The sequence below is a fragment of the Schistocerca serialis genome, chromosome 1, assembly GCF_023864345.2.
Source record: "Schistocerca serialis cubense isolate TAMUIC-IGC-003099 chromosome 1, iqSchSeri2.2, whole genome shotgun sequence".
Taxonomy (NCBI): Eukaryota; Metazoa; Arthropoda; class Insecta; order Orthoptera; family Acrididae; genus Schistocerca; species Schistocerca serialis.
This window is the reverse complement of record NC_064638.1, coordinates 777,609,293-777,635,808: the sequence shown is the minus strand read 5'-3', so window position 1 is coordinate 777,635,808 and position 26,516 is coordinate 777,609,293. Positions and strand designations below refer to the sequence as shown.

Sequence of the window (26,516 nt, the reverse complement as noted above, 5' to 3'; positions counted from 1 at the left end):
TATTATTGTAGGGACTATTAACATGGTTTGTTCAAACACCAGTTGATTTATTTCAAATGTAATCCTTATTTCCCATTTCACTACATTGCGTTAGTACCTGTAATACCTACAATATGTACTCCCATAACCGGTAACTTAGGAAATTCCTTTATTCTTCCACTTAATAATAGCCATTCCTCTGAAATTATTGATACTTTGCTTCCTGAATCTGTGTAAATTTCCACTTCTTTGTTTCTTATTTTTCTGATTACAATTGGTTTGTGTTGCACTTTTTCTAAATTTTCCTCTACCGCTAATAACCAATCGTTAATAGGTGATATTTTACTATAAGCAATCATTTTACTTATATATGGGCTGAGTATTGTTCTGTGACATCCTGGATTCTGGCCCTTGACCCAGTTGACCCAGGATTGTTCTCGTTTTCCGTCACTATGACCGGATACCGGTTGGAACTTACTTCAACAATACGCTGACTTGCCTGTGTTATTATTTTGTTGCATATTTATTTGTTGGTTTTGAGGTGTAAACACCTGCGAGTTGATGTTATCGGTATGAATTCTTCCCCCTCTAGGGTTATTGTGATTTAGACCATTATCCCTGCTGTGAACAGTTTCATTACTGCTTGCTCTACAATAATTTGAGTCCTTCATCCACAGTAAGGAATTAGGAAAGGATTTGTTATTACTATTCCCCATATTTCAGTCATTCACTGAATAATTTTCATTTCTTTCAGTATTCAGTGTGTCTAAACCTTCAATAAACGTTAATAACTCATTCACAGTTTTCTACCCTCTGTACAATATTCCTTGTTGAGTGTGGTATGGTAAACTTCTAATGAGTACTTTTACTAAGTGCATTTCATCTATTGGATCATCTAAGTACTTCGATTTTGTCAAATGCCATTCTATGTACTTTTTATATGTGCCCAACGAATTATTGTGTGGAGTATGGTCTAATAACTTTAAGATTAATTTCTCCTGAGTACTTGAAGACCAGTACTTCCTCTTAAAGCTTTCCTAAAAATCTTTCAAAGACCCCAATTTTTAGGTAAAGATCTGGCAAACACTCGTAAAAAATAAATTGGGTGTACATCACTGTCTGGTTTATACTTTGGGAATTGCTTTGCTAAGTTAAATGCATTACCTATCAATAAACCCTCTATTACATCTTTAGTTACTCCTGTCATAGTTTCAGGTTTACTATTTTTTAATTTCTTTTCATTATCATCTATTGTTTTCCATATTCCATCAAGTTCTTGTTTACTGTTAATTGTACCTTCCCCAGAAGTGATTTTGTCATTATTTATTTCTGTTTTGTCTTTTACTTCTTTTTCTACGAATAACTGTAAACGTTTTTTCCAAATGTTTTATAGCATCAGGTGTCCCTGTTACAGCATTTTCCTGTATGGACATGATACGCTTGTTTTTATCTGAAATACTAGCTCATACCATTTGGAATTAGGAATTCACATTATCTACACAGCCCGTCCACTGTCAGGTTGTTAATCTATGTACAGTTTCCTGTAAATGATCTGTTAACACTTGTTTAGCAACTTGTTGCACCTCTATTGGCACTGATTCTCATAATTAATTTACTCTAGAATTTATTTCCATTATTTTAATGTTTCGATCGTTAATTTGTGCATTGAAGTTAGATTCTAAGTTAGCTTTAACCTCTTGTATTTTATGGCTGAGTACGTCATCGATTGATTCAGTAACTTGTTCCTTAATGGACTTAACTAATTCTACTAGTTCCGTTGTCCGTCCTTCCCTATCCTTCTCTGCTTGTTCTTGAATTATACCTTCTAGTATCGCCTTATCCTTCTCTGCTTAATTATACCTTCTAGTATCGATCTTAATTCCTTGTTTTGCATTGCCATCTTTCTTGTGATCAGCATACACTATTTATTACCAATCAACAATGTTAATATCAAACCCTATACTCACAGAAATGTCTCTACTTTTTTAAATGTTCACGGCTGGTTGTAGAACAGCTGAAGCCGGCACTGAAGTTGAACCCGATGTCTGCTCCCGTGCTGTGTGCTGCTGCTGACTGGACAATACAGCACCCTGTACTCGCTTAACTGCTCGCCTCTCTCCGTTGATAACTCCTGCAGGATCGATGTCCGCCATATGTGTTATCCCATCGAAACAATTTTGTTAAGTTTTGAACTAATTCCGTGTACTCACTGTTTATAATATGGGTGCACTGTCTTCTTCTTTTTTTTCTGTTTCAGATATCCGAGAGTAAATTATAGTTTTCATTCATTATGTGTTTACTAATCTTTCTCAGACAATTCGTTCAAAAGAAGCTCTGAATTATTTTTGATTTCTTGTTTCATGTGTTATAGGCCACTGTTGTTGACCGCTGGTTGCCAGGAGCAACTTCTCTGCCTTCTATTCTTTGGAGTCGTAATTCTGACTCAGATCAATTTTATGCACTTACTATCTGGTACATTCTCCGTTCATGTTTTCCAGCATTGCCACATGGGATGTATTTTTCCCTCTTCTCCTGCTGATGTATATTTTGTAGGGTTTGTGGTGGGTCTTATATCGGCACTAGTGGGAAGTTGCATCCCTGGCCAATATAACTGGGCAATATTTTGCTGACCCTAACACACCGCCAGATGAAAGCAATATTACCTTTATCTTCTCTTCTCAGAGTAGTTGTTTGGTGGTCCAGATCCTTCCATGCCACCTCCTTATTAATCCAACTGTGGTGAAGATTCCTGGAATGCTTCCGCAAGTTGTCTCTACTGTGCTACTAAATAAATAGCCACACTTCTCACAAATGGGTATATTTTGCCCAATATTTTCGCTATTTCTTTTAACAATGCAATAAACAATTGCTATGGTAATACCACTCTCTTGAGTACATTCAAAAACATCTGTACATGCGTACTTTAGGACCTGAGAGAGCAAACCAGATAAACAACTATTGCTGTTCAATTTTTCATTACGCTCTTGTTGGTGTGTCGTGTACTCCATTGCTCTCGGATTCAGGCACTTGCTGCACCATGGCACAAATGACTCCTGGATGACCAGTGGTTGTAATACCAGTTTTACTGGTCCTCTTCTCGCCGGCTCCACCCCTGCTCCACCTTCACTGCATACAAGAAAGGAATACACACAGTTTCCCTTTCCCACTACATTTATTCTTATTCAGTTTATTCAAGAGCATCTCTTGTCAACGGCTTTCCAATGGTGTGTTGGGATGTTTACAAATATCCTGAAACACTACATAGCGTGACATTACATGATCCTCAAAGTCACACATTTTTTTGTTATAATGTACAACATTCTCTTACAATTTCTTGGCTAAGCAGAACACACAGAAATTATGTTGGATAGATTAACAGTGGCTGGAAAGTTTTACCAAATACAGTCTCTCATGTACTGAAGGTGCGGTTGCAGTTACAAGAAAAACAAGAATGACAAAACAGAAACAGATACTGTGAAGTAAAGCAAAGTAACTTCCTCACTACCTCATTAGCTTACAATGCTTCATGAAGGACTGGCCTATCATAGGAATAGCTGTGTCTTACAAAAATGTTTTTCCACACGTTATACAGGGTTTCCCAGAAATGTTGCAACAAACCTTGAGTGTTTGTATAGGGTGTCTTGAGAAACAAACCGAGGATAGGAACCAGTGTCCGGAAATTCGTCCAACGATGTCGCAGAGCATTGAAGTTATAGGCACCAGAAGCCAACTCTTTGGCAGCAAATGTGACTTTTTACGCTGACAGACTGTAGGGGGGATGTCTCGTAATGTTGTTTGTTATTCAGTGATTGTGACTGATTGCCATGGTCACCAGTGGAGAATATGGAGGTGGCTCTTGTGCAGAAAGGCCTTGCCTGAGCAGAACATACAGAATTTATGTTGGATAAATGTACAGTGTCCAGAAAGTTTTATCATATACAGTCTTTCATGTACTCCAGTTATGTTGAAGTTACAAGAAAAACAAGAATGACAAAACAGAAACAGATAATGTGAAATAAACCAAAGTCACTTACTCAGTCTGTTGGTTTGGTGGATGCCAGTTTCAGACGCGGGTTTCCACTCGCAATTTTTTTTTCTTTGAGCCCTCTAAAATCTCCATTTTTTTACTATACAGGAGAAAAATAAACTGAAGGCAGCAACCTATGTCTGAAACCACCATCCACCAAGGCAACAGAGCATTTCATTCATAGGAGACAAGACCTGTCTACTCAGCAGCTTGCACCATCTTCTCCCCTGGCAATCATGGCAAACAGTCACCATCACTGAATAACAAACAACATTACCAAGACATTCCACCTATGGTCTGTCAGTGTCCAAAGTTATATTTGCTGCCAAATGCCTGGCCTAGTAGGAGGTGCCAGCACCTATAACTTCAATGTTCTGTTTTATTATTGGACAACATTTCTGGACATGGGTTCCTATCCTCAACTTCTTTGTCAAGGCACCTTATACAACACCTTGAAATTTATTGCAACATTTCTGGGACACCCTGTATAATCTAGTATCTCTGCTTCATTCTCCTTCAGTGCATGTTAATGACAGGTCTTACTGCTATAAGTGCATAATTGCAATTACCATTATAATAGTTTCCACGTGGGTTCCACTACTTGCTGTGGCAACTAAAATTTAGATTATAATATATAATCTGTGCCACTTTAACTCATTTCTAAAATACCTCTGAATAATTCATCTTGACCTTTTTAAATATCTCCTGTTTATTTTTGTCCTCTTCCACCTATTAATTTCATGCATGAGTTGTGACATCATCTGTGTTGTGAGTCTCACATTGTTTGTTTTTCATCACAAGTTGTAGGTCTAGGTTTCTTGATAATGTTTGCCAAGTTTTGCAATTTTCAGGCTATGATGATAGTGGAAGCCGAGTTTCAGCTGTCATGAAGGGACTATCACTTGTTTTGCCTCGCAGCTGCAAGGGCAGTTGCCACACATCACCTCCTTATATGAGAGGTACATAAATCCCTCACGGCCTGTCTTGTTGCATATATTGTGATAAGTCACAATTCTGTGTTTTTAAGTTCAACCAAAAATTACTGCTGTGACTGCTGCATGATAGATGCTGTTATACTAAACACAGAAAGCTTGTGCATATAGAAATAAATAAATGAGTGGGCTTGTAATTTTGCTCAGCACTAAGATTCATTTCTTTTCGTATAAGAAAGAAAAGTTATTGCTGGCAAAATTTAAGTTTCTTACTGATGACTCCTCAATAAGTTTAGATTGAACATTAACTGAGTATCTTAATTCCTTCTTGCATCATTCTCATCATGATGGTGCTTCATGTTCGTTCCATCTTCAGTTATACTTCACAAGAAAATGTTAATACGACCTCTATATGTATTTCAGAGGATAAAGTAGTGGCTGCTTACTATTAATTTTATATGCTGCCAATAATTCTGACCTGATCTGAGGTTTCTTAAATTACATCCTTTACATCAAATTCTTTTTTCTTCTTTGTGTAATCTGAAGTCCTTTAACACATAGATAATTAACATCGTGAAAAATAGACTTGCAAATTTGGTTTCAAACAGAATGTGTTGAGGTATCATATGACAATAATTCAGCTGTCAGTAACTGCAGACAAACAGAAATGCTCCAAAAACATTTTAAATTGGTAAAACATATTGTGAAGTAGAAAATTTTCTCCAATGTGTTAGCTCTTAGTCAGACCCTTTATTTAGTGTTTGAGGTCTTTTGTTAATAATATTCTGTATCAGTAATACATAAGGTTTTATGCTCTGTGAAATATTTGTCCTAAATAGCGGCTTGAAAAACTGCATAACACTTAACAATATTGTTGTTCACTAGATGTCTTTGTCTTGTTGCTTCCATACTAAAAGAAACTGCCACTGACAGTGTATGATGATCTATAGAGGCAGCAAGGATAACTGAACAAGAATGATAACACTGTGTGCTGTGTGTCATGAAAGTAATTAGGCAATTTTAGTCACCATACTGAATAGACATTGGAAGGTCTTAGAAATAAGGTTTAAAGGAAACAAGTCACCATATAGCTAATCATTTGTAAAATATTTCACACGGTATATCTTTACTAATGTGGATAATGTTGGCTGTAGAATGAACAGGTCATGTACGAATTACAGTGTGCAAATACGTATGTATAATAATTACTGCCACAGTATGATGTGGCATGCTATTAGATAGGTAATGGGTATGTTGTCCTCTTTATTCACTTCCTGCTTCTTAGTTTTAACTGTTAGTGCCCTGTTAATCTGCCGGATGGAATACCCATTTTCGCTGAATACTGTCTTTAGATGGGCGAGTTCTTGAGGTAAGCTATCTAGATCTGAGACAGTATGAGCTAAATGAACAAGTGTTTTCAGCAAACTCATGGTTTGCGATGGGTGATGGCAACATGGCGGAACAATCTTTAGCTTTTCTTCCTTTCGTTGGCAACACTTCGTTTAAAATAGCAAGAATCCTCCGAAAATTTCAGGTAAAAGTGGTTTTCCGCCCACCATCGAAGATTGCGGACCTTGTGGGATCAGTTAAGGACAATCTGTTACTACGAAAGTCCGGAATTTACAAGACACCGTGCCAATGTGGTATCCGCCTTTTGCAGCCAAGCAAGTCCGCTATTGCTGAACATTGTATTTCTACTGGACATTCAATGTAGTATGAGAAAACAATGATTTTGTCCACAGCAACGTCTTTCTGGGACTCCATTATTAAAGAATCCGTAGAAATACGAGTGGCAGAAAATCTGTTAAACTATGACAGCGGCTACCAGCTGGACAGTGCATGGAATCCCATCATCTCCACGATTTGCTCAAATCGAAGACGACAGAGTGCGTCGATGGCCGTGGCAAACAGCAACACAGATCACGGCTGAGTTCCGCTATTCCACCAGCGAGGGTGCTGTCGGCGGGCAGTGTGGTTCATCCATCAAGTTTTCGACGCATGTGCAGAATAGTTACAGTACGGTATATATTGTGGAACAGAGGACGTTTCCGCCAGTCTGCGACAGCTCACCTGAAGATGACTGGCAGGTGCCCAGTTGAAATATCGTGCGAAGTATTGAACGACGACCGGCTGCAAGCCCAAAATTTGTAAAGATATCCTGGTCTGAACCACATTACAATGCCAAGATAGGACTTCATTATTCTTCTCTAGAGTCTTGTTTATTAAGCTGTCTTTTTAATTTTCAGAGTTGGCATAAACTTGTTAATAATGTATTTTTGATCTCTTTTAGTGTTGTAATAAGACTGAACTTTATGCTGTGCTATTGAATGAAGTACATTTCAAAACTTTGTTTTGAAATTGATATCACTATAATAATTACAACTTATTACTGATCCTTCTTCCAGTTGACTTACACTGTTGAACTCATAATACATTTGTTTCAAATACAGGACATTGGATCATTTAAACCCATTCTCAAACAAGTTTATCGTATGCACATCAGCACGAGTAATGTCTGATGTGTTACATTTCAAATGACTGCCATTAACGAATTGTTTCTTCCTCATGGATTGTACTATCTGGTGCATCTTAAAGCAAATAAAACAAGTTATATGTAAGATGTTCTGTTGAATTCATATTTTTGTTTTGAATCAATCTAAGCTCAGTAATTGTTCCTTGTATCCTCTTATGCGTATTCCAAATTATAATTGCACATAACAGTGTACACTTTGGAAGCTGAAACAAAATTGCCAGGGTGTAGAATGAATTGTATTGTAATAGTCATTAAAATTAAAACTCTCTTTCTTATTCAAGAGGTGGACAACGTGAAATTTTAAAATGTTGTGCATTCTCATATTATCCATAAATACATCATATTTTTCCATCTACTTATTTATTTCAGCTGTAATGATTGTATACTTACATGCCCTGTTTAAAACGGACTGGTTTCAATTACATTTGTCATTATCAAATGTTTTGATTGACTTGGAGGATAACTGTTCACTGACATCATTTCACCCTACCTCATTTCTCAGTTAAACAGCCTGTATCCAATAAATCCCTGAAATGTGGTCATATGGAGGGAGAAAAAACTAATAAGGTGACAAGACAATTCTACTGAAACCTGAAGGTAGATCCACCCATTTCTTGATGGTGCATATTAAAATTGGACTTCACCCAAAGTTCAGCGGATTTTGTTACTCAACCTTAAAAGCTATTTATTTTATTTATTTATTGATTTATGCATCCTGGGATCATCTAACAACGATATAGGATTTGTCATCACAATACAGTGAAAATAAATATCTCAAAAATGTGCATACACTCTGCATATAGAATTATGCTTTAAGAGGGTAGGACAGGTGGTTGGCCATGACTTCACTGAAGGAACCATCTTGGTGTATACCTTAAACAAACCATACTGGCAATTACTTAAGTCAAGGACACTATGGAAAACCTCAATCAGAATGTACAGATAGAGCAGATGAAATTGTTAATTGAAACAAATATAGAGTACAGTATTAATCAGCAGTGCTTTGAAATTAACATTTTAGGGTAAACACAGTTGCAACAAGTTTATATTTCATACACATGAAAAAATATACATCTGGTATAGATTAGTGCTTGGAAAATATCCACCCATTCTCTCTAGGTGTGTGTATATAATGCTGTGCTTCCATACCTCAGCTTTTGGTATGTGCCTCCTCTTTCATTACCACAGACATTTCATGTATGTTATTATGATGCACTCATTTGCACATGGAACCATTTTTTTCTGCAGTGTCTACTATAAAATCCATGATCAAGTCTAGAAATCTTTATTCCAGTACTAATGCAATCTGTATCAGTATTCTTATTTCAATTTTTTAAATCCATCCCACTCAAACCCCGGACTGCTGATTGTTTTTGTATCAGGAACCAGGCACTTTCTGTGCAGAGTGACCCCAGTGGAATTCCAAAGTACTGATGCTATAAGGATGAACCAAATGGTCCATGTTCTGTAACTGACATTTTGAGAATCTGTGTCAATTTACCCCATAGGGATTGTCATATTGCCATTTAAAATAAAATGTTTGGAGTAAGTTGGTTGCTGTGAAACATGTCAACTTGTGTGTAATGAAGTAGGTGCTATAAGAATTATTCATTTAATTAGTGTATAGTGGAATACATGGTTCTGTTATACATCTGGTTACAGACCAAAACAGTGATACTGATGAAAAAAGATAAGAATAGCTTGGAAATGCCTTACTTACTTGCTATATAGTTTAGTAAGAAATACTTATAATATTAAAGTTAATTTCCATGTTCAATCAACACATCTGGGAACAGCATCAGGAAACCCTTTGCATTGGTGGGACATGGTGCTATAGTACAAGGTGCGTGAGAAAATGATGAGACTGACAACACTGTGATCAATATGGCAATGCTGTGTTCTTCTACTTGTGCAGATCGATGTGTTCGTCCCTTCCAGATGCTCAGACTAAGTTTCAGTTCCATATAGCCTTCATTGGATTTTGTTGTCTATTACAAAAATGGAACAGTGGAATTTAGAGCAATTTTATGCCATCAGGTTTTGTGTTAAGCCCTGGGACTCCACAAGTGTGACCTTTGAAAAATTTAAACAGGCCTACAGGAACATTCCCTACAAAGAGCACAAGTGTTTCACTGGCACAAATCATTTTTGGAGGGCCGAGAACACATTGAAGATGAAAGTTTGTGCCAAAATGGTGCTGAAAATCCCCACAACTGAGCAGAAGGACAATCGAGGAAATGTGTGTTGATCTTCTTGAGAGGATTACCAGTGACCACGAATGGTTCAGTCGTGTCTCTCAGGTGATGAATCCTGGATTTTTGAGTATGCTCCTGAGACAAAGCAGCAAAGTGAGGAGTGGCACATTGAGACATCTTCTTGACCAAAAATTCTCAAAGAACCAAATCAAAACAATGCTGCTTTGGTTTTGCGACAGCAGTGGTACCATGCATAAAGAATTTGTTCTTCTAGAACAAACTGTCAACCAAGTATTTTACAAATGTGTTCTTGAAAAGCTCAGGAAGATGGTGAACTGATGAACCAGACATTGCAGACATGACAGTGTCTCATGTGACATTGAAATCAAAAGGCATTCCTGTTGTTCCAGATCCTTCTATTCACCTGATCTGAGTCTTTTTGAGTTTTTTCTTTTCCTGAAATTGAAAAGTGTCTTAAAAAGAACATCATTTTGTAACTCTCGAGAACATTCAACAGAATGTGACTGACATATAAAGGTTCCACTAGTTGAAGCATTTCAGCACTGCTACCAGCACTGGCAATGACAGCTCTGCAAGTGTTTAGCTGCCCTGCCTAAAGGAACAACTTTGAAGGGGACAATATTGTTGTGCTAGATAAAAAAAATCACTCTCATTACTTTTCTCACACTCCTTGCATACTCTTACATATTGTGTAGAATGGTCTTGGGATGCCTCACCTCAGCTGCAAAATGGGCAGGCCCTTTTGCGCGATTTCAAAAGAAAGTCATTGTGTATTCCATAGTTTGTGCAGATTCTATTAAATGCCATCCATATGTTGAGTGAAATCAAAGCCTGTTTGATTAATGCAGGTGTTTAGGTAATTTTGCATTCCTGGTGGTGCATGCTTGGCCGATAGCGGCTCCAATTTGTGGCATATATCAAATCCTTCATCACTGTTATTGTTGGTTGTTTGGATTATAGCCTGTCAGATATAGCACTTGGAAGACAATCGTGAACGGGGCCTCGGCGTTGTCAAATATTGAATTAAACTCAAGCAGCAAAGCTTCCTGCCTTCTTAGATCAGGTGGAAAATATAGATTTGACTGTTGGTGATCATACACATCGTTGTATAGAGTTGGGTGTTCTGCCTGCTGGTATGGTTGCAGTTTAGTCATACAGGAACATAATATTCTGCTGTTCTGTATGCTAATCCCAATGTATAGCAATGGAGCATTGCAACTGTTGAGCCCCTTGAAATACCACACATTTTTGGAGGATATTATTCCTGGTAGGGATTTTGGCTGAAGTCTAGGTCAAGTGTGGTCGATAGGTCAAATGCCTGGCAAGCGAGAGACTCAGAACGCTTTGGACTAGAGCTGTATTATATAGCATCTCAGTTAAAATACATTTCCAGTTAAATATTGGCCTGTCTCTTATTGAGGCAGAAACACTATTGTTCTATTTTATTTGGGCTGGGTTTGAGTTATCACCCAAGATCGTGCTACCACAAGACCAAGAGAAATCTGAGAAATCATATGTCAAATTGCTTTCAGCTTCATCTACGACTATCCATGGACAGCAATGGCTATGGCACCTTTCTAACTGAATTTCCTGCCATCAGTATGAGGAACTTCTGCAGAAGGTTGAAAAAATTGGTGCAAGTATATAATCCTCTGGGAGTTCATTTTTCAGAGTTCTTCGTTCACTGGTTTCTTCACATAGAATAAATTGGAAATATCTATCACACAGGATGCTGTTTAATAGCTGTGTTATAATTCTACAGGGGAATACTGTTAGGAATTTCAGAAGGAGTCCTTCCCTCCAAGAGGAATTGTAAGCTGCCGTAAAATCAACTAATACTATGGACATTTTCAAGCCTTCTAAAAACCTGTTTCAATTAAATTTCTTTCTGTTCTGTTCAGAAAGCAGCTAGTTCGACTTGAATGTGTTACATAATTTTGTTATTAATTCAGTTTAGGATCAATCTCCTCAGCAGTTGATGTTAACACTGAAAGATTAACAATAGGTGAGTAAAGAGGATAATGGGACAAGTCTTATAGAAGAGATAGTATCATGAACATCAATCCAAGGACAATAAAATTCATGTAGAATTTGACTAGGCTCTTTTGAAGGTTGTGAAATAAAGCGAAAATAGTGAGGAAAATGACTAAATTTTAAGCCCCAATGCAAAAGTTGGTTAATATATTCCAGGACAGAATAGGACTACATGTATCAAGGTACATTCCTTATACTAGTTGGTGTGCTAACTACACTAACATTTGTAAAAGATGCAAGTTCCAGGAAAAATGACTTAAATTAATCCAGTCCCAAAACATATGTGGAACAATGTACCAGTAATAAGTGATGAAGGTTGCAGAGAAATAGTGTACATAGGTGCCCCACTGTGCTCTCTTATGTAATCACGAAGGTCAGTGCTATGTTGAGCTCAGTCCATGAAGAGCCTCCAAAATGTGTGAGGGTGAGCGAGGAAATCAAATGTGTCTTTTCAAAGGAACTGTCTCAGCATTTATGTGGAGTGATTTAGGGAAGTCACAGAAAGCTCAAACCTGGATGATCAGAGGTAGATCTGAACTGCCATCTTCCCAAATACGAGTACAAGTCCAGCGTGCTAACCACATTGCAATGAACACATGAATTCCATTACTCAACAGCAAAATGTGTTCTTTTGGATGAGTGCTATTGTGATATCTGCTAGTCAATAGTAGCCTTAATTATAGTACAGTGTAAAGGACAAACACCAAAATTGAAGGTTTAGGGTGATGTTAGCTACAGTATCCAGTCTCAGCTCCTACATTGCGAGTCACAGAGCAGTACATCCAGAAAGCTATTAATGAAATTAATGTGGCTGAAGCAGTCTACGTATTTAAAAACATGCCTTATCAAATAACTTGTTTTAAAATCCAGTACCTGTGGTCATGGCACCTGTTGTGCCAAGCAGATGATTTCCATTCCTTGAATGTCTTTACCTCATAACACCACAAGTGGTAACTTACTGTATATAATTCCCACCAACTTATCTCTCCAGCTACTCTGTACCTCTTATTTTCAATCCCCTGTGCCATTTTCGTCTAGCTACCTTCTCAGACATGTACAGTCACACTCTGTTAGCCATCATGCGATATGCAATGATTGTATCACACACCAGGATGCTAATCTGCCTTCCTTTTTAATTCACAGACCATAATTATTGTCATAATAATAATAATAATTATTATTATTATTATTGTCATATCACTATTAGTGGCAGCAGTTGCAGTAGTACAGTTACTGCCAATATTAACTTTATTAATTCATAGACAGTATTATTTACTCATACTGCTGCTCAGATAATTTTAATACTATTGTCATATTAAAAATTGTATTTCTTAGGTAGGACTGACTGAGGTGGCACAGTGGTCAGCACATTAGACCTGCATTTGGGAGGACGACGGTTCAAACCTGTGTCCGGCCATCCAGATTATGGTTTTCCATGATTTCTCTAAATTGTTGGAGGCAAATGCCGGGATGGTTCTTTTGAAAGGGCATGACCAACTTCCTTCCTCATCCTTGATGCAATCTCAGCTTGTGCTCTGTCTCTAATTACCTCAGTGTCAACAGCACATTAAGCCCAGTCTTCCTTCCTTCGTAGTAGCAATGATGTATGTGTGAAACCATGGTCTGATGTAAGAGAGGGCGTGGTGGCCATAATCATATCAGGTTAAATAAATCAATAAAATTAAAAATATACAGGTAGAACAGTCATGTGTATAATTCTGCCTATTATGTTTCAATTTTATATGCCACAGGAAAGTTCTTTGTGAAATACGAATAATGAATGGAGTAGAGATATCCCTCACAATGTATGAGTAGTTGAGGCAATAAGTGGCCGGTAGGCATACAAACAAGACTAAAAATGTTGCTGAGTTTTCAGACAATATCCTCCTTCAGAGATAAGTAAAACACACACATGCTCACAGACTCCTTCATTCTCTCATGTGATTACATTATTGTCCTTGCAATGCAGTCCAACTAGACAGAATTATATGTTGGGAGAATGTGACCAGCTTTGTGCTCATGTGTGTGTGTATGTGTGCGTGTGTGTGTGTAAGAGAGAGAGAGAGAGAGAGAGAGAGAGTTTGCCCTGAGAAAGGATGTACAAGATAAGTGGTCAACTTTACCCTGTCTACAACCTGTTTTAATTTTAACTCCACGAGATAAGTATGTTCGATGGAGTATCACATGCTCCTGTGAACTTTTGGCCTAACACTTTACATTTTATGAAAATGTGTGTATGTACATTACACATCTCCTCGTAAACCACTGGACTGATTGCAACCAGACTTGCTACACATATTCCTCACTGTCGGGCAACAATAGCTGTGGGGGTTCAGGAGATATGACATAATAAGCAGTGAGATGTGTGAAAAACTGCTTCATCATGCATGGCATTTAAATTTATTACTTATGTGCTACTAATTCTATTTGCAATAAATTTCACAGAGAGTAATCACAGTTCATTGTAAAATTGCATAACAAATAGCAGTCGTATTGGCAACAAGTATCTGTTGTTACATATATAGGTAACTACAATATTTTTGTTTAAAAATAACTGTTTAAGTACATACTAAGCTGCCAGTAGGAGATAAATGACAGTTATTTAATATAAATGAATAAGCTGCAGATTTTTCCAAAGTAGCAGATTTTGTGCTAATTTATTAGGTTACATATAGGTGGCATAAGCACAAATAGTATTGAGCAGTATAGTGTTTGTTTTTAATACAGTGTACTGGTTAAATTCTCACAATTAATCAAATATTCTGTGCTACTATGCCTTGGTTGAAGGGATCTCACTTTAAAACCCGACATTTCATCCCCATCTGTGGAGGACATTTCCAAGGGGGATTGTAGCTTTGTTGAATGTCTGATTCGCACCCTGGCTTGCTACTGACTTAGCAAAATTCCTCTTCCATGAGCTCATGTGCATCGGTATGACATCACATGTTTTGAATACGTGAGCGCAATTGGCCATCATCAATTGCCTTCATCCGCTGCTACTATCATCCCACGGTGGAAGACTGGTACACATCTTCTTCAGCACTGGGATCCAAATTTCATTCAGTTTCATGCCCCCCTCCTTCCTGTTGACATTCCTGAGGTGTTTCACAATCTCTATGGCCACTCTGTACAGCCTTTCATGGTATCCACTTGTAGCTGCCAGTACTGGAGTCCTATGAAAATGAATGTGGTGGTCTCCTGGCTGTAAAACATGTTCCGCAACTCCCCTCTTCTGCAATTGCCCTTGTGTTCTTCGAGTCATTTTTTGACAGTTCTTTTTGTAATACCCACGTACACCTCCCCACAACTACACAGAATCCTATAAATTCCAGCTTTTTCCAGCAGTTGGCGAGCATCCTTGGCCGATTTTACATGATCTTGTACCTTCTGCCTTCTGTGTGTGTGTGTGTGTAAATTACCATGATGTCTCGCTTTTTCAAGATTTTTCTAGTGCAGTCAGTCACGTCCTTAATGAAAGGTGGGAAAACTTACAATTTCACTGGTGCTTGAGAATCACTATGATATCTTTGCAGTGGTCTTAATGCTCTTTTCACCTCAGTAAACAAATAATTATTCTTGAGAAATGCATTGTTGAGATGTTTTAATTCTGTGTCAAGCAGATCTGGTTCACAGATTTTCCTTGCTCTATCCGACAGAGTTTTTGTTACGTCTTGCTTTTGTTGTGGGTGGTGGTTTGAACCCCAGTGTAAGTAACGGTCTGTGTGCGTGGGTTTTTGGTAAACCATGTGGCCCAAACGTTGGATTTTAAAGTGAAATCCCTTTGAACACGACATAATAGCCCAAAATATTTTATTAATTGTGACAATTCCAGCTGTGAAAGTTTACATTTTACAGTTAAATTAAGTTATGAAGAAGTCTTTACTTCTATTAATGTACCATACAGATTAAGTTCTGAAGAGATTCTTCACTTTTGTTAATGTACCCTTTGCCGTTCACTGTCAATGTTCTTACCAACTGAGGTATCCATGCATAACTCATATCATGCCATAATTGTTCCTGTTTATCAACAAGTTTGAAAACAGGACATGCTCCACTTTCAAATTAAAGATTCATTCAAGTACTAGGATGTGATGAATCAATTTCTTCCCAACATGTTTTTTATCAGAACTACTAGTCCAGCATAGTATATGGCAACCTTCTGTAAAGTCTGGAATGTAGCTGAGAGATACTGGCAAAATTGAAACTATTGGGCAGTTCACAAGGTATTTTTGCATGTCTGTTGGTAAGAGGTCCAGTCCTGCATGGAGTTTTAATCTCTCAAGAGGTTACACTGTGTGTCATTCCACATTTCTGGAAGTTCTCATTCTTGATGGGATCTGAGACCATTATGACTAAATGAATGAATGAAATTTAATGCCATGGGTATGTAACATCGTCTCCTTCAAGAAAAGTTGAAAGATTGTACAATGTTAATTAATGACTAACATCTGAGGATAGGTAGCTGTGTGTTCGTGGGTAGCTCCATTAAGTGATCTACACAATAAAATCACATCAAAAGCTACAGACAACTACAGTAGTTTGGAATTTAAAGGTGAATATGGAGCAGAATAGGGAGAATAGTGTGGGACATTGCTAGAAATACCAGAGCACAGACAACGTGCAAGAGAGACATTACTATTCAACCATTTGACAGTCTCTCTATTATCTTCCAAAAATGGGGAGTTTTCTTTTCTGATACTCTGAAATTTTCCATATATTAATATTTGCAGACAACAGAGGAACTGGTAAGAATGGAAAATATATATCAATTGAATAATATTTGAATGTTGACAAGCAGTACTTTCTTCAACACTGATTGTTAATCAAGCTTCCCATCAGTTATTGTTTTGTAAGAAAGTAGTATATCTGTGAGAGAAGATTTCCAGGGTTAATCATCTATTAACCATGGAAAACTTATGTGACAGGTATGCTATTTTCTTACAAAACAGTAACTGATGAGAAGCTTGGCAAAAGTTTTGGTGTTCGAAGATGCGGAGTTGAATATGTGCCAGAGGGTATGGACTTGGGTACCCACTAGGGATATCTGTGCTCCAGCGTATGCCTGCACGATGAGCCACGCCGTGTGAGTGCGCCACACTCCGCACCATGTGAAGTCCCCATACCACGTGAAGTCCATGGACAATTGCATTTCCCGCAGTCAGGTATTTAGGTGGCTGCGTGGCGCTACCCCGGCAGTCTGGTACTTGCAATAGTTTGTGTGTGCATCTTGGCCATATTGCATTCCATTTCTGTGTGTTGAGATACCTACTGTCATTGTTTGGAGTGTTCCTGCGTTGTTGTTGCCTCGCCGTGGTTATCCCCTCAGTCCTTGCATGCTTGCTTGTTGTGTCCTGGTCAGTCATAGTGTCTGTCATCTCCTACTTATTTGTCTGTCCAGTCTGTTTGTAGTTAACAATACCTCCAGTGGCTCCCCTGTCTGGCGGCTTCTCGTCTCCATTCTCTGCCATGCACCGCCCGCCAGTCGCTCGAGGTTATAACATTGGCGACGAGGTAAAAGGTTCGGTGACGTGGAGGCTAAGTTTGTCTGTCTGCTGGAGCAGCTCATGCAGCAGCAGCAGTGCCAGTTAGACATCTTACATCTTACAGCAATCCTTGCAGTTGCTGATGAAGAAAGTCATGTCACGGGACGCCCTCCTGCAACAGCTCCTGGATGTCCCAGTTTCTAACCCTTCCCCACATCCACTGTCACTTCCGCCCTTTGATGACACTAAGGAAGACTGGGAAACGTCCTTGCATCACCTGAAACAACATTTCACAGCGTTTCAGGTCATGGATGACTCCCTACAGCAGTCGTTATTCTTGTCCTGGGCATCACCAGACACGTTCTTTCTGTTCCGCAAATTGGCACTGTTGTCTTACCTGTGGCTCTCTCCTTTACTGAGATATGAGTGCTGCTGACTAACTCCTATTCCCAGTACTACCACGTCGTGGTGTCATGGCTAAAGTTCCACCAGTACCATTAACAGCTCAGTCAGTCATACCGTTCCGGGTCATGGACTTGCAGGGTCTCAGCCGCAAATGTGACTTCACTTGCACCAGTCAGTGTTGCAAGGCTTCTTATGCAGACCCCTTGATTCACGATATAGTTGTTCACCTGGCACCTGATCCAGAGGTTTGCACAGTATTGAAACTCGATAACTCCTGACTGGAAGACATTCTGCACATAGCCCACTCCTTTGAAATCACAAAAGCAGCAAATGAGCAACGCTATCGAGACTCCTCCTTGTCCGACGTCTCTGTGGCTTCGGACTGCCGGTCGCCCCTCGTCGGCGGTGGTCATGTGGGTCGCTTCCGTCTTTCGCAACAGTGCTTTTCCGCCCACTCTTGTGCAGTCTGTGCCCATTGTTGGAAGACGTTCTTGCTCTGTTAGAAAGACGGCCATCTCTGATTGTCTGTCACAGCCGCTCCACCTGCTCCCGCCCCTCACCCATGGGGCATCAGGATACTGTGCACACGCTGCAGTCAGTCGTCCCACTGGACACACCATTGCCGCCGCAATTGTTCCTCACACTCCGCATTTTTAATGTGGACGTTCAGCTCCAGGTCGATATGGGGGCCACCATCTCCTTGCTCAATCTGGTGACATATACATGCCTGAGTTCCCTGGAGCTGTCTTCCACCTCTCAGTGATTGGTCGTGTATGATGATGGTTCTGTCTCCTTCCGTGGGCAGTTCTCGGACCTGGCCACCTATAAACACATTCCCCGGCTCCTGACCCCTTTGGTGGTTGACCATGCCTTGGCTTCAAACATTTTTGGATTCGATGCTTTCATGCTATTTGGCTTTTCGATTTCTGATGAAGTTAAGGTTGTTTCTACTGCCATCCTGTTCCAGGACCTCGACAATCTGTGCTCGGCCTATGCCTCTGTGTTTCAGTCTGACTTAGGGTATGCTTCAGACTTCCAGGCGCACATTGCTCTGTGGCCAGATGCTCAGCTATGGTTTTTCCAGGCTCGACACAGTCCTGTGGCCTTATGTCCAGCAATCAAGCAAGAGCTCTATCAACTGCAGGCTGCTGGTATTATAGAGCCCATGAAGGTGAGTGCTTGGATAACCCCATTGGTGTTGATCAGGAAACCCAAAGGCTCCCTTCACCAATGTGGGGATTTCAGAGTTACAATCAATGCACAGTCCCAGATTGAAACTTATCTCATTCCCCGGCAGGAACACCTTCTCACCAAACTTGCGCATGGCAAATACTTCTCTAAGATTGACCTAGTGGAGGCTTACCATCTGTTACCATTAGATGAGGAATCCCAGAACCTTGTGGTCATCAACTCGGCTTTCAGATTATATAAATACAAGCGCCTTCCATTTAGTACTTTGTTGGCACTGGCCATTTTCCAGAGGTACCTGGAGCAGCTCACACAGCCCATCCCAGCTTGTGTTAATTATCTTGATGACATCTTGGTCTCCAACCGTACACGCCACAAGCATTTTCAATACCTCAGTACCTTATTTCATGCTCTGCTGGCCACAGGCTTGTGCTGTCGACTGGAAAAGTGTAGTTTCTTTCACCTGGAAGTCGAATACCTGGGGCTCTGGGTCAGCAAAGAAGGCATTCGTCTGTCGTATCGTAACATCGTGTCCATCAACGCCCTTCCCCACCCCAAGATTTATCTGACCTACAAGTTTTTTGGGCAAGGCTAACTACTACTTAAAGTTTTTACCCCAAGCTGCTTATGTAGCACAGCCCCTCAATCACTTGCATTGCAAAGGGGTGCTGTTCAACCGGACTCTTGTCTGTGATCAAGCTTTTCTCCACTTGAAAACTATGGTCAGGTCCACACCTTGCCTGACCTACTTCTCTCGGACCACTATTTCATTGTGGCAGCCAGTGTTTCAGCCTATGGTATTGGAACAGTCTTGGCTCACAGCAATGCAGATGGCTCAGAACAGCCCAATGCATATGCGTCCAAGACGCTATCCCAGCACAGAGGAACAATTCTCAGACTGAGCAACAGGCTCTGACGATTGTGTTTGCCGTTCAAAAGTTTCACATCTACTTGTTTGGGATGAAGTTCACTCTCTTCACTAATCACAAGCCTTTGGTTATCGTCTTTGGCCCACACACACACCTCTCCGAGCGAACTGCTCAACGTCTTCAGAGCTAGGCACTGTTCTTACGCAATTACGCTTATGGTACCTGATATAAGCCCACCTCACAACACTCCAACACTGATGCCTTATCACATCTCCCCTTGAGCCCTGATTCCGAGTTTGACCAGAAGGAAGTCCTCTGCTTTCACATTGATATGGCCCGCCAAGATACACTGGACAGATTTCCCATCACGCCTGCACAGGTTGCCTCTGTCACACACCGGTACACCATTCTGCCGCAGGTTTCCCACTACATGACCCATAGTTGGCCCAGCTATCTGACTCGCTGGTTGAAAACTGAATTCAGCCCCTGGCGGCACCTCTCCCACAGGCTCTCGGTTGTGGCGGGTGTCCTTCTGTTGGCCGCGGAGGCTGATGCCCATTGGGCGATCATCCCACCTAATTTGCACCACCACACCCTACACTTGCTGCACTGCAGACACTGGGGGATGTCCTGTATGAAGGTGTTGGCTCGCCGGAATGTGTATTGGCCTGGTTTCAGTGGCTACTTTGGATGCTTGGTCCATGGGTGCACGGTGTCTGCGTGTCACCAGGCCAGCCCACTGCCCATCATTTACCCTCTGGCCCATGCCTCGTCAGCCCTGGGACTGTATCCATCTCGATTTTGTGGGTCTGTCCTTGGGATTGATGTGGTTACTCATTGTGGATGTACACTCCGTCCTCCAATGGCACAGCAGAATGACTGGTGAGGACGTTTAAGCAGTGACAGACAAAAGTGGTCAAATCCTCTGGCACTACGTCGGCCCTCCCCTTATTCCTGAGCACTTATCACACTGCGCCAGTGGATGGTCATAGTCCTCCATGGGTGGAAACAACAGACCCTGCTCCATCTGCTGGTTCTGTCACCTTCTGAACCCTGCTTCCGATCCTCTCGCCACTACACCCCAGGCACGGTTGTGTGGGCCCATTCATATGGTGGCAAGGCTGCTTGGACTCCCGTCACGGTGGACATGACCCTTCGGCGGTGTGTGACCTCAGTACAGACACAGTGCCACCACCATAACCAACTTTGGCCTTGTACCCCTACATGGCACCTCACATCCCCCAACCCCTTGCTTCTTTCTGGTGTGCGTGAGGCCTTCGAGTCAGCCTTGCCCGCCGTTGGCCATTGGCCGCAGGCACCCCGGTATGCCTTCCTGCAACCACAAGGATCGGAGGTGACGTGCGATACCCTGCCCTCTGGTGACATTCCACGGATGGCCCTCCCAACCCACCGCTGGCTGTCGACGCCACAGGGTCTCCCTCCTTCCACCCACCATAGCACTGGCTGGGGCGTTTCCGCCCTTATGCACAGGTTGTTGGGGGGGGGGGGGGGGGGAATTATTATTGTTGTTGTTGTTGTTGTCCTCTAATCACATACACAAAGGTTGTACTGTGGTGCTGTCAAACAGAGAAACAAAAATTGATTTATGTGGAGGCTTCAACAGCAATGTTATTCTTCAATTTGCGGAGGAAAAAGGCAACTTAATTTTTTTCTGGAAAAGAGAATGCATAAAATACTTGGACACATGGAAATTCTAGGTCTGAGGTTCTAACTACGATAAGATGGCAAAGAAATTTGTTACACCATCTTTTCATGTTTGAAGTACTCACTCTCTCATGTTTTATTCGTGGTACATAGTGAAGTTTTTTTTCTGCCTATTCTTAAGAGCTTTCCAAGCAGTGCAACATTACATGCTGAAATTTCTATCTGAAATATTATTTTCTTTCTAACTGCATGTGGCAGTTTTGTCATAATTTGCTTGCTTGTCAGAATCAATGAACTGAGAAGTGTTTTGGCCTTTATTGAATGTATTTATTGTTTCTCATACCTCAGGGATGGTTTATAAACTCATTTGGGAAATAATTCCTGTATTAAAAGCATAAGATGTGAGGAAATAGAAAAAAGAATTAGTGAAATAAGTAGATGACAAAGGAGGAAGAAATTGCCCTAAACAGCTGCTCAGAAAACTCCTAAACAACATAAACATTGAACCAGCTGTAAGCATACTAGAGATGTGCAGATAACAGTCTGACATGTACTTGCTTCCATTGATATTTGAAGCACTAGTGCATAAATCCCCTATATATTACACGTATGCTGTACCTGTAGAAAGAGATTAAACATTGATGCAACTGTTATTTGGGCCTGCATACACCACAGTATCTCACTGCCTTGTATGAGACATACAAGGGTCACGTTTTAAGCTTTAACAAATGATCATGCTGTTGAGATGTGACATTACTGTTGTGTGAATAAATTTCAGTTGTTATTTTTAAAACAATAGAAGCTTAGAAATTAGCCAAATAGTATGTTACAATGAGAATATATGTCTACAGTTAGAATATAAAGACACACTGTTGTAAAAATATGGAAGTTGCATGGCATGTGATACTGGTCATCAGATGATTACGATTTTTGTAAATACCTACCTCAAGAACAATGCCTTGAATCACCTCATTCAAAATTTGGTAATCAATCACACTGAGAAAAGATTATTTACAAATGGTGCACAGAATTTTGTCAGACATTCTAAAAAAAAATGCTACCATGGAAATGCTAAATATCTATGCAATATCATAATATGAGATGAAACTGTGATTAATTGCTATGAGGTGAAAATAAAGCAGCAGTCAACTATTTGGGTTATCCAAACCAAATCATTGCCAACGAAAGTGGTTCTTTCACAAAGTTCTTGCAAGAAAATGATTGCCTGTTTCCTTGGTTATTTGGACATATTGTGGCCAGTATTTCAGAGCATCAAAGAATATTTACTGCAGAATGGTGTACAACAATTTGTTTACCTTAAGACATCAATGAAATGAGGAAAAAGCAACTGAATATGTAACATTGTTCTTCATCATGAGCATGTTATCCGTCAAACAACATTTCAGACAATTAATTCATTGATGTTTGTATGTATGACAAACATAACACTTGGGACTAAGTACTTTGTAATAGCGTACTACCATTCATCTTCATGTGAGGTGATTTTTTTGAGAAACAACTAGTTGGTACCAAAAAATGTTGTTCTTGAATTGTTTTCATACACAATTAAAAGGCAACCTCATACTAAGGTAGGAAAATTGAATGTGATGCTGATCACTACACATCAGATACGACTCCTCTAGGAAATATCCATAGCTTTAGGTAGAGTATGTGATGATACACATTTTTGAAACAATAATGCTTACATGTATCATGCAAGTCCTTCTCTCTTGGAACTGTAACAAATAAGTTCATAGACAGAAAGCATCTGTGGTTTCATTAATTCTTCTCTTGTGTTCATAATTTTGAATCGTTTCTCTAGACATTCAATAATCATACTACTGTGTTGACTGTATCTGAGTTTTACAAGATATTCTATTTTCTGTCGTTCTTATCACAAATAAAAAAAATTGTGCTATGTTTCAAGTACTGAAAGCTATTCTCACAGACACTTCTCTAAGTAAGTGTACATTTTTCATTGTTGATATCCTTATGATCACTAATGCTGCAGGTTTTTTATTTATTTGTTTTTATTTTATTTATTTGTTTATTTTGCGGTGGCGGGGGGCAGGGGCATCATGTGCATGATTGCTTTTAAAGGCAGGTTCGTTGACAATACTACAGTGTGTAAATACACAATTACTTCATTTATTATGTAAACATTAGTCTAATTAATTGAAATCAATCAGACAGAATATCTTCTTTCATTGCAATGCAGTATGCACATTAAATAATTAATTGTCTCTTTATATGTATGACAAACATAACACTTGGGACTAAGTACTGTGTAATAGCGTACTACCATTCATCTTGATGTAAATCTTCATGCCTTCCTTGTCAGTCGTTATGTACCCACCCCATCCATCATTTTAACACCTAATACTGGTGTTCTATTTACTATTTTTTGTTTTCAGTGACATACTGTGTGTACTTCCTCTGTAATCTTCGTCATATAACTTTTTCAGCACTTGTATTCTGTTTTTGTTCTTGGTGCTTGAGATGCAATACTGTGGATTCAAAGCATTTGAATGATTGATAATGTGGGCACTGGCACTAGAAGTCAGTATACCTGGATTCATGGTCACCTTCTTAAGAGAATTACTGTCAATAATTAACACACATTGGTTGATATGCAGTGAGGAGCAAGAATTATCCAAAGAAATCAACTAGTCTTGTTGGATAACATGAGCTGTAGATATTAATGTAGGGTGTAACGTGCAAACAAAGGGTGTGGAACAAAACTTGGTAATAACAAGAAGTAGAAGAGAGGTTATTGAACGGAGCAAACTTTTCCAAGCAGTCATATTTTGGAAATGTGCCATTGTGAAGTTAAGGCCATGAAAAGGTGATCAGTTGGCAAAAAAACATGCAGAAATATGTACATTTATGGAAATTTGTCTCATTTAGTAACTGTTATGTTGGAGGTTGCAATTAGCAGTTAAATTATCTGTTGACCATGCTCTTGAATGGAATGTGCATTTTCATATGCTCACTAGTGACAGTTGTGTACAATAAATTCTCGTTTCCTAATGAAAACTGCCTCATCTGCAAATAGAGTGAAGGACTGAGAGACATAAATGATTTTCTGGCAGACCTTTACTTCATTGTTTAGTGTTCGGGGTGGAGTTATGCACTTTGGTCCAAAGGTATGCAGCAAGTTCACGTCTGAATGTAAAGCAAGAAATTCAAAAGAAAATTAAAAATATACCTCATTTAGTCACTCTTACATATTGTTTACTCTGTCTCAAATTATATCTATACAAAGTTTTTAACATTATTGTCTTCATACTAGCTTTATAGTTGAAAATTAGAATAGTTTGATGCACTTGTATCAAATATTAGTATCTTTGTTGCAAGATAATTAAAAAAGACATTCATTTCAGATCTCTAGTACTATTACTACACCTGTTACACATTTAACAGGGAACTGTCCATAAGTGTATCAGGGCTCAGTTTTTTTATCACTGTGAATAATTCCTTTATCACAGGTGATTGTGGTTCGGTTTTGTATTTCATATCTTCAAGTTGACAAGTGGATGCAGGTGTACATTTTACCTTCACCTCTCAATTCACTCATTTAACATAACAGCAATTATTGTTCTGACATGAGAACAAACTCAATTGAAAGTTACAACTGTTATGTTGCTTTTCATTATGTTCAAATCACTTAATCACACTGTGCACTGACCTTTGATTAAATTATTATTTCACACTGTTTGACTATGTGATATGATACTACAACAGTCAGTACTAAACATTGCTTTCCCTATGAAATTAACAATCAAAACAAAAAGCGAAGTAGAAACACAAGGTTCTACAGTTCAAAGTCCTGTATTGCATAGCAGCTCACAAGACTAATGGAGATCAGGTCATAAATAAAATTCATATTTTGGAAGCAAATTCATTTGAGTCACGTCTGTTTCTCCTGTATTCCATATTCCTAGCTAATGTTTTCAGTTTTGTTGCTTGCTCACAGTGGTTGTGTACAACAAAGTGAAATATCAACTGTATTACTATCATGAGTTTTGTGAATGTATTTTACTTATGTTTTGCAGTGAACCAGTCTCTATAATTTCATATTTTTATTTATTTTGCATGTCATTTGATACTGTTGATGTTTACAGCATGCTGCACTGCTTCATTCTTTAAAATCAAAGCTTTGCTGCTTTAATGTGCCAAACACCCAAGCATCTTGAATGTGCCACACTCAGACTTATTAGGATATAGTACTTGTGGTAAGAAATGCTCAATTTATTCTAATTCTTTTGAGAGTTTGATGCAACATTTCACTCAGAACTTAGTGAGTAGCCTTATTTTTTAGTCTTCAAAAAAAATATGGTATCCTGCCACTGTACCTGGCTTTTAAAACTTGCACCAGCAGTCAACATTTTTTCTATGAATTGTATCATGTACATTTGTTGTAGCCTTCTGTAACTGTCTACAGAATCATGTGCTTGAAGGTAATGAGTTAAAGACAAGGAGACTAACAACTTCATGTGTTTTACATTGTGCATCTAATCCATTTGTCTAACTTGAACACAGGCACAATAGAATGTTATAGTATCAACTCAAGTGTGAACATTTTTTATACATTTTACATTTAGCTGTAATGTGTCTTTGTTATGGTGTAAAAGCTATTTATCCCACACATTAATTAGTACTTTAATGTACTCAAAGCCAGATAAAAGAAATTGTAATGAATCTATAAAGATCAGCAGTAATAGCTGTAGACTGCATTCATAAAATGCTATCAAGCTCCTGTCAGCTTACAAAAACTGTAGAGAAAATCTCAGTTCACTAGTATATTAAGTTCCCTAATCATATTGTAATCATCAGAGGAGATTTCAGTCATCCAACAATCTAACTGGATAGTTACAGTTTTTAGTGTTGCAAGAGATCCTGTGAAACATTACTATATGCATTCGCTAAGAACAATCTAGAGGATATCGACATCGAAACTGGTAACACTGATCGTGAGGTAGTTGTAGCAACAATGGTTACCAATGTATAAGGGGCACCTAAAACAAGTAGAAAGATTTGCATGTTCAGTAAACTAGATAAAGAAATAACTGTGTCATATCTCACTGCAGAACTTGAAATTACTAGCTCATGACAGTAGCATGTAGGGAACTATGCATCAAGTTTAAAAGAATGGTTTGACCGTGCACTGTGTAGATATATGCAC

At 39.2% G+C, this 26,516-nt stretch overlaps 1 protein-coding gene across 8 annotated transcripts in view; it reads left to right on the top strand.

The window, feature by feature from the left end:
* LOC126483035 (diacylglycerol kinase theta) overlaps positions 1-26,516 on the top strand; it is a 733,775-nt gene that overhangs the window by 455,178 nt on the left and 252,081 nt on the right. For 5 of the 8 annotated variants that reach the window (XM_050106584.1, XM_050106586.1, XM_050106583.1 and 2 more), the window contains exon 6: positions 4,858-4,965. The exons of the other annotated variants lie outside the window; for them this stretch is intronic. In XM_050106584.1, coding sequence (XP_049962541.1) covers positions 4,858-4,965 — 108 coding nt within the window. The remainder of the gene's footprint in view (positions 1-4,857; positions 4,966-26,516) is intronic. 8 annotated transcript variants of the gene reach the window in all.